Source organism: Lolium rigidum, chromosome 1, assembly GCF_022539505.1.
Source record: "Lolium rigidum isolate FL_2022 chromosome 1, APGP_CSIRO_Lrig_0.1, whole genome shotgun sequence".
NCBI lineage: Eukaryota > Viridiplantae > Streptophyta > Magnoliopsida > Poales > Poaceae > Lolium > Lolium rigidum.
Genome location: NC_061508.1, coordinates 169,698,020 through 169,707,137, shown reverse-complemented (window position 1 = coordinate 169,707,137; position 9,118 = coordinate 169,698,020). Strand labels below are relative to the sequence as shown.

The 9,118-nt window shown below is 42.5% G+C and overlaps 1 protein-coding gene across 1 annotated transcript; it reads left to right on the top strand.

Annotated features, from left to right (window-relative positions):
- The first annotated feature begins 371 nt into the window (after positions 1-371).
- LOC124682736 lies at positions 372-6,165 on the top strand. Its single transcript, XM_047217365.1, has 2 exons — positions 372-479; positions 5,025-6,165. The coding sequence occupies exon 2, from the start codon at positions 5,140-5,142 to the stop codon at positions 5,938-5,940; it is 801 nt and encodes a 266-aa protein (XP_047073321.1). The 5' UTR covers positions 372-479; positions 5,025-5,139; the 3' UTR covers positions 5,941-6,165.
- The last annotated feature ends 2,953 nt before the right edge of the window (positions 6,166-9,118 follow it).

Sequence of the window (9,118 nt, the reverse complement as noted above, 5' to 3'; positions counted from 1 at the left end):
CGATGTATACTTTGCGTACTCCGTATCAGTTTTTTTCTGATTAAGAAAAACCCAATTTCTAACTTATGGCTGACCACAATGTTCTTTTACCGTGTGCTCACTTGTCCGCACCGTTGGATGAGAATCGTGTGGTTCTTGGAGATATGGACGACGACTATGTGAACCATCTCGCACGCGCGGTTCGTTTTGGCTGTTTCCCCTTCCTGGACTCCTGGTCGCATTTCGTTCCCCACCATTTCTCCAGCCCACTGCTGCGTGGCGACGAGCTCGTTGCTCCCCGCCGGCGTCTGCGCTGCCTTCCGCCGGTCGAACCGTGCCTCTGCTTCTCCTACCGGAGGCGTCTCAGGCGCTCGTCGTTATCATCCGTCGAAATCTCAAGAGGAGCAGAGGTAGGCGGAGATCGGCAAGGGGGCACCTCGCTGTGATTTCATGGCCATTCCTTGCGATTCCCGGCGATTCACGGCGGCTACTGCGGAAAGGTAAGGCACCGCGCCCTTTTGTAGTTGGAGTAGGATGGATTTGTACTAACGTCCATGTGATTTTGCGGGGTTGTAGTTTTTTTTTTTTTTTTTTTTTTTTTTTTGCGATAAGGGGTCGTAGTCGTTTGGTAGCCCTGATTTGGTACGCTTTGTTCGTTTGGTCGTTGTTGATTCCATTATTCATTGTTCTGATACTCGATTTTAGTCTACTTTTCTGCATGTATCAACCCCTTTTGGTGTTGCTATGAAACTCCCCGCTGTTCGTTCTGTTGCTTGCAAACAGAGGTTAGGAGCTCACACTTTTATGCATGCATTACCTGCATGAATCCATTGAAATAAGTATGCATGACTCTCTTTGGACTTTCTTTGGAACCGACAGGGTAGGTGCTTCATGTGTCCTAGGTGGGATGCATGTTTAGATGTATACTAGAAGGTCCTAGCGCGCTTTGCTGCGCCCGTTGAATATTTCGAGGAGCCATCACTTCCATATCAAATTAATTCAATACAGGAACAGATAGTGCTTTCAAGATATACGTTCATTATATGAGTGCAAATCGTAAAGGAATGAGCAGCTGCAAGTCACAGCTCCATGCCATCTAAATATAAATAAAATATAAATAAGAAAGTATAAATATAGTAGCAAAGTTTATGACTTGCATATGTTTCCAGTAACAAGAAAACAAAAACATATTAATAAGGGATTAAACATTACAACCAATATTTGTTGCTTCCATATACAAAGGTTCAGTTTCTATGTTTGTCTGAAAGTTAATAATACCAATGTAATTATTTGGGAGAAGTCACTGTAAAACCAAGAACCTATGAAGGAAAACTGAAATTGCACAATATCAAAAGACCATTGCCCTTGTTTGGCTCAAGAAATATTCAAGTGAGAAGATTAAAAGAAGTTGCTTTTGCAATCAGGATCAGGACTAAGAGAAAATGGATAATCCAAGAAGTGCGTACTCCCCCATCAACATCACTCTTAAGAAAAATAGCTTATGAATTCAGTGGTGTAGTCCATTTTCTAAACCACCCCTTCAGCAACATCACAACATCTTTGTACCAGCACTGACTATCAACAACTACAATACAGACCTGTGTATATCAACATGTGCATATACAATGAAATATTAGAAGTGTAATTTGGCCAATGGTTGGAGACCAAATAATTTTTTAAGAATTAAACGGAGGAAACACAGACCTGTGTATAGTTGTTCTATGTACGAACAGACATTAGGTAAGAGATTGGAACACTCGCAAATGCCCATTTCATAGACTATAGTTGTAGTACTAACTTTCCTGAATAAGGAACAAAATGGATTCATAGCACTGTTACATTCAAGGAGGCATGTATATCAACCTTTATCGAAAAAAATAAAATGAATGTGTTTTTCAGTATTGCGAATTAGCTTACACTTAACTGGTAGCAAACTATTGCGTAACTTGTACATTAATTCCAGAGAAGCGCATGCAGTGGAGTAGTGTGTCTTCTTGTCTAGGTAGCAGAACCAGAACCCAGGAAACCATCAGGTCACGCCAGCATTACTGATGTTTAAGATCAGTTTTTTATAATTCTATTTTGGTATGCTAACTATTAATGACTAAAGATATTTCTTACAAAAGAATGTTATACGAAACAATTAGAAAATTCAAATGTCCATTTAGTGACCTTACTAAACAGGCAGAAGGATCTTGTAGGACCAATAACCACAAGAACCAGAGCAATCTAGTTTAGCATAGTAGAACCAAGATTAACCTGATAGTTTCAAACCATTCATTTCCTTTCAGGCCCAAATCTTTACAGATAGACTATTTATAACAGAGACTTTGTATCTCCATATCCCAGTTAGCATCATGGCTACAATTAGTAGTGGAACTGAAAAAGTGAAAACAAGAAAATAAGACCACAAAGAAAAATTGGATGAAACATATATTATAGAAATGATGTTGTCAATGATGTTTTTATCTAAAAAATAGATCATAATATGTACAAAGTATATTTTTTGAATCTTGCAAGATAAAATATAGACAACCCAGGCCGACTTCGATTGTTCTGGCTTCATCCATAATAAATAAACACAAATGATCAGTACATGCAATGTACTAAGATTAATTTACTCATAGCAACTATTGTCAAATTGGTAAGCCAATTCAAGAAGCCGCACCCAAAATTGGTACTTCTCGGGCGAGCATGCCTATGGCCGCTGCAGAATATCGACCGCACAGCATCCCTCTAGTGTCAGACATTCCAGCCCTACTTTCATGTGAGGAATAAGCAGCGAAGAGTGAACCGAGAAAAGCTGCACAATCTAAAACGCAAACATGCATGCCAACATGCCTCCTTCTCCCAGTGATCTAGAATCCAACATGGCAATCCAAATCGGCATTTCATGTTCAGAATCATTTAGATTCCAACGATGTTGATACTAATCTCAAGAATAAACATCACTAAATTAACATCTTGATCAATATATCAGAAACTTAACATTGTGTAAGCCAAGAATCAGAACATGGTCAAGCAAACTAAAGGTGAGCAGTGAAAACACAGTCACCACAACAACAATTGGGAGGAAAATAACTATAACAAAAACAGAGGAATAAGAGATCAAGGAGAGGAAGATCTCACAGTGGCTTCAGACCTTCAATCTGGCCGATCATAGTCGCTTGAAACCCTATGCAGCTGTACCGTGGGGTGAGAGAGCCAACGATTAGATCGGTGGAGCACCAAAGAAGACGGCAGCAGGGCGGCGGAACCATTTTCCGACCAGCAGGATAGCCGGAGAGGGCGGCAGCAGCGCGCTAGAGGTACCTACCTCGTTTGCCTCCTGCATATTTTTGTTGAAGGGGAGAAGAGGGTGAGTGAGGATAGAGAACCAGCGGCCGCCGCTGGCAAGGAACAAAACCGACACACCGAAACGCCAGTCCACGCGTCTCCTGCCGAACGATGAAAAGACCAATACATCACAAACGCAACTTTCCCTGTAGGGCCCGCGATAGCGACGCGCGGAACGCTCACAGGAGCTCCCAATACTGGGAGCTTAGAGCTCTTAGAAGATTTTAGTTGCACCTCAATGTAGATTACTATATAATATGTGATGTATGTACATCCCACTGTTTCTGTACAAGTATAATAGTTGGTTTGTACATGTAATAGTGGCGCCAAGCTTCTGGCATTCTTTGTGAAAAGAGAGTGCCACAAAAGCTAAAAGGCAAGTTCTATAGGACGGCGGTTCGACCCGCAATGTTGTATGGCGCTGAGTGTTGGCTGACTAAAAGGCGGCATGTTCAACAGTTAGGTGTGGAGGAGATGCGCATGTTGAGATGGATGTGTGGCCACACGAGGAAGGACCGAGTCCGGAATGATGATATACGAGATAGAGTTGGGGTAGCACCGATTGCAGAGAAGCTTGTCCAACATCGTCTAAGATGGTTTGGGCATATTCAGCGCAGGCCTCCAGAAGCTCCAGTGCATAGTGGACGGCTAAAGCGTGCTAATAATGTCAAGAGAGGACGGGGTAGACCACACTTGACATGGGAGGAGTCCGTAAAGAGAGATCTGAAGGACTGGAGTATCACCAAAGAACTAGCCATGGAAAGAGCCGCATGGAAGCTTGCTATCCATGTGCCAGAACCATGATTTGGTTAGGAGATCTTATGGGTTTCACCTAGCCTACCCCAACTTGTTTGGGAATAAAGGCTTTATTATTGTATTGTTGTTGTTGTTGTTAGGATGATGGGTTATTTTAGTTCCATTTATATTTAGAAGCATATTAGGTAGTATATTAGGAAATGAATATAACCCCTTGCCTTGGGAGGGATAAGAATTTTGTAAAATCAAGTATTAGTATAGCACCGGTGCTTAGTCATCTTTTGCGAAAATTCAGCCGATCTTTTGATAATCATCAGTAGTACAAACGACTCTAAATGTAATAAAAATTACAAATAGGTCTTTGGACCATCTAGTGACAACTACAATGATTAGCGCGAGCCGAAAGCGTGATACTGTCCTCACCCCTCCATCACCAGAGCCAGGCAAAGCTTGTCGTAGTAGAGTTTATTGTAGTAGACAGACATGAATTCGTCGTGCTAAGGCCACAAAGGACTAGCACACTAGAGCATCGACCATCGCCAATGATGACAACCGTAGATTGGAAGAGACTAACATGAAACCACACCAACGAACAAAAAAATTGACCGGATCCGGTGCTTAGTTGATAGATTTTGGTCCTCCTTTTTTTAACCCGTGTAACTGAGAACCTATTTTCTTTTTGGATGCAATGGACACCCTCTTATTCTGTACTCTGGATGACATTGTTGGTGCCTCTTTCCTGGCCGGTGCTCCTTGTTGCATAATATGTTACACTCTTACTTTCACTATGTTCTTCCTTATTAAATTATTATGTATGTTATTTGTTTCACAGTTAACTACTATATTGCACACGTACTTTATGAAAGTCTTGATACACACCTTTCATGATTGCATGAATTTCACGTTTCAACGAGTCACAATGTTTGAATTTCTTTCTTTCTGTATCTTATTAGGTCATCTATACATTGAATGAGATTTCGGGTCATCAAAGATAGTTCACGAGCAGAGCACCAGCCTTGTCAAGTACCGATGCTGACTCGGTGAGGAACCACATTCAGAAGTTAGTTTATGAACAGAGCACTAGCGATGTCAGGTATGGATGGTATGGAACCACCTTCAGAGGTTTCTGCTGATCCATCACGTTCACAGAACATCATTGACGAGGGTGATGATTGGGTGATAGTCAAGAAACAGCGGGTCACCATATTGATCCCTCCACTATCACCTGCAGCTGCAAGCCCTCAAGCTGGTACACTCAAAATAAGTTCCAGACTAACTAGCCTACCAAGAATGAGCAGGAGGAACTACCATGCCGCCACAAAAAAACAGGTTACTATGAAGAAATTTCAGGAGTCCTCTCTTGAGGTCCTCGGAGTTGATGGCAGAATGAAGACAGCTCAAACCCATCCTTCTGAAAATATTGTCAATCAAGATTATGCAATGATGAGGGGACAATCGTCACGAAGTCCTGCTGCCCCTGTTGTAAAGTCTGACTGGACTAAACATGCAGATCATGCTGTTAAAGGACTGTCTCATCAGGCCGCTGAGATAGCAACAAGTTCACTTCAAAACACATATGAGCTCGGGCTGCCAATTATATCTTCACCTATCACAAATAAGGTATTGCGAGCACGGCTTCTTCAGAGACGGGTTGTTCAGTTTGGTGGCCTGAGGAATTGGCTTTTGACTTGTGGTCTTGGATGGTTTATCAGTATATTGGATAATGAAGAGATGGGGATGTATCAGATAGTCTCTCTTACAATGAACAAGCTGAAAGAGATGGGTCTTATCGCCGTAGGACCACGGAGAAAATTAATTCATGCTATTGACAGCCTCTGCAAGCCCCGCCAGTTTGAGATGTTTTCATGATCTCAAGTGTTTTCAGCTGGTTATATGTTTTGATGGTAATCAGTTCAATGACTGCAGCCGTATGCAAATCTATTGAATGGTTCAGTGTTCTGTTGCAACCTAGATCACAAGATGCAACTAATGCAAAAGGAAAATTAGAACCTGCACTATGAAATGATCCATTATAAGAACATTTCACTACAAGCAGTTGATGTCCTGTAAATGAAGATATGGGGTGGCATGTAAGAAGACTTCCTTTCTCTTGCATATATGTTTTTTGCCCTCTTTTGTGTCCTTGTCTTCTTGTTCATTTGGGACCGCTTCTCTTTGGTTCTTGGCTGTGTTTGTCTGAACAATGGTTGGTAACAAGTAGAATAGAATCATCACTTATCTGCTCATGTACATGGGGGAATTTTAGGTGTTCAGTAAACAAGCACGAAATGGCCTATTTTATTTTAAAAAAAAATGGGAAAACAGATTGGTCTGGTGTTTCTTCATAAAAAGTTGAAGTCACACGTACATGCTTGACTAAAATTATTCAACCGACAATGAGTAGCTAGCTGCATGCGTGGAGTAGTCTTAACAGTTTTTTTTTTTTTGACAACTAAATCTTACAGTTAATAGCATTTCAAATACAAGAACTTGCACATGACTTGGAAACTCATCAAACAACTTGCAAAACGTGCATGGTGGTTGACGTTGGGTTAATTTAAAGACACCCTAAGCCCCAATGTCTTTGGGATTATAGAGAATAGTGCTGATTGAGTTAAAAATAACGTCCCAAATTGATTTTCCCAAGTTCTAACTCTAGCTGCCCGATGGCGCCAAGATCATGTGGTGGTAGGTCAGCAACGGCAGAGAGCGAGCGAGCATCGGAGAGACCGAGGGGCAATTGAGGATGTCTTTGACACGGGGTAGCATGTGGGGGCAAATAGAGCGCGCTGCTCGCGGCGGCACCGGTAGCTGCAGCGGTGGTGAAGCTGAACTCTCGACAAAGGAGATATGTGTAGTACTCCCCTATATCTGAACCCCAAAGTTATTTGGCAGCCGTCCTAGCTAGGTCTATATGGCCAGCCGTCTAAATAGGATCTACCTTATACCCACCAAGTAGTGTTGTCAATTTATTTGATAACTGGCTCAATGGTGTGGATGTTAGGTTTAAACGTCTTATTAGGATGAGAGCGTGCAATCATTTGGTCGCTGTGGCTATGTAGAAATGATAAGATTTTCAATAATATTTCATCTTCCTTTTTGCAGGTCATATACCGGTGCACAACTTTGCTTCGTTCATGGATACCGTTGCAGCGTGTGGAGCACCGGGACCTATTTACGGAGGTGTCTTCACGGTTGGACGATACGGCAAGGGATATTTTCTCCCAACATGGGTGACAGCGTGACCTTCGGCTGGATCCTCCTAGCTAGACTTTGTTCTTGATTTTGAACTTAGTTTTTTCTTTGAACACCTTGTGGTTTTGTAACGAATTTGTAAGCTGCTGTGTGCATCTTAGTTAGCAGAGGCCGGGTCTATTGCGCAAGTAATAAAGTGCCCATTTTCGAAAAATCTGAACCCGAAAGCTCCGCTGAGGTGGGCAATTGAACTTTATTGCACCGACTTTTGTGTTTATTTTGTGATGCTCTGCTCAATTGCTCTGTCTTGGTGTACTACGCTCTCCGCTGTTTATAAAAACCGCTGCTTCCCCCGGCGCTATGATGATGAGCGCCCTCGGCGCTATGATGACGAGCGCCCCCGGCGCTATGATGATGACCGCCGTCGTGATGGTGGTCGGCGGCGTGACCGCCAACCTACACCCTACGTGGACACCACCTGTCAGATTTGCTCTATTCATGGACATCCTGCCCGTGACTGCTGGTGGCGTTATGGAGATGATCGCGACGGCGACCGTGGACAAAAAGGGGCAAATTTTGCCTCCAATGGTGTTGATACAAATTGGTACTATGACACTGGGGCTACTGACCATATCACTGGAGAGCTGAACAAGCTCTCTACTCATGAGCCTTATACTGGACAGGACAGTGTTCGCACTGCTGAAGGCACAGGTATGCACATTAGTCATGTTGGTCATTCAGTTTTGCGCACTCCTCATGATTCTTTTCAGCTTAAATCCATCCTACATGTTCCTAATGCATCTAAAAATCTGCTATCTGTTCATTGGTTTACTCTTGATAATCATGTCTTTATTGAATTCCACCCTTTCTTCTTTTTGATAAAGGACACAGAAACTCGGAGAATTCTGTTTAGGGGTCCATGCTATGGAGGCCTCTATCCCTTGATGCCCATCTCCACTGCCTCCTCCAAGCATGCTTTCATCACAATAAAGCCGTCATCTTCTACATGGCATCGTCGATTAGGGCACCCTTCTTCGTTTGTGGTTCAACAAGTTCTTAGGAGAAATAAGCTAGCTTACACCCCAGAGACTACACCATATGTTTGTGATTCTTGTCAGTTAGCCAAGAGTCATCAACTTCCATATCCCATGTCTACCAGTAGATCTTCTGTTCCCTTGGAACAAATTTTTTCTGATGTATGGGGTCCTGCTCCTCTCTCTGTTGGGAAACATGCATATTATGTAAGCTTCATCGATGACTATAGCAAGTTCACATGGATTTATTTGCTCAAAAAGCGTTCTGATGTTTATCAAGTCTTTCTCAATTTTCAACAATATGTTGAGCGCAAATTTGCTCGTAAAATTGTTACTATGCAAACTGATTGGGGGGGTGAATATGAGAAACTTAATGCTTTCTTTCAGCAAGTTGGCATCTCTCACCATGTCTCATGCCCTCATGCTCACCAACAAAATGGTTCTCGCTGAACGTAAACACCGTCATATAGTGGAAGTTGGTCTTGCTTTACTTGCAAATGCATCCATGCCATTGAAATATTGGGATGAAGCTTTTCTCACAGCCACTTTTCTTATAAATTTGCTTCCCACTAAAGTAATTAACATGGAGTCTCCTGCTGAACGTCTTCTTCATGTTACTCCTAATTATGATGCTCTTCGCACATTTGGATGTGCTTGTTGGCCCAATCTTCGCCCTTATAACACACGCAAGCTAGCTTTTCGCTCCACGCGCTGTGTTTTTCTTGGATACAGTCCTCTACACAAGGGCGTCAAGTGTTTGGATGTCTCTACTGGTCGCGTTTATATCTCTCGTGATGTTGTCTTCGATGAGAACGTTT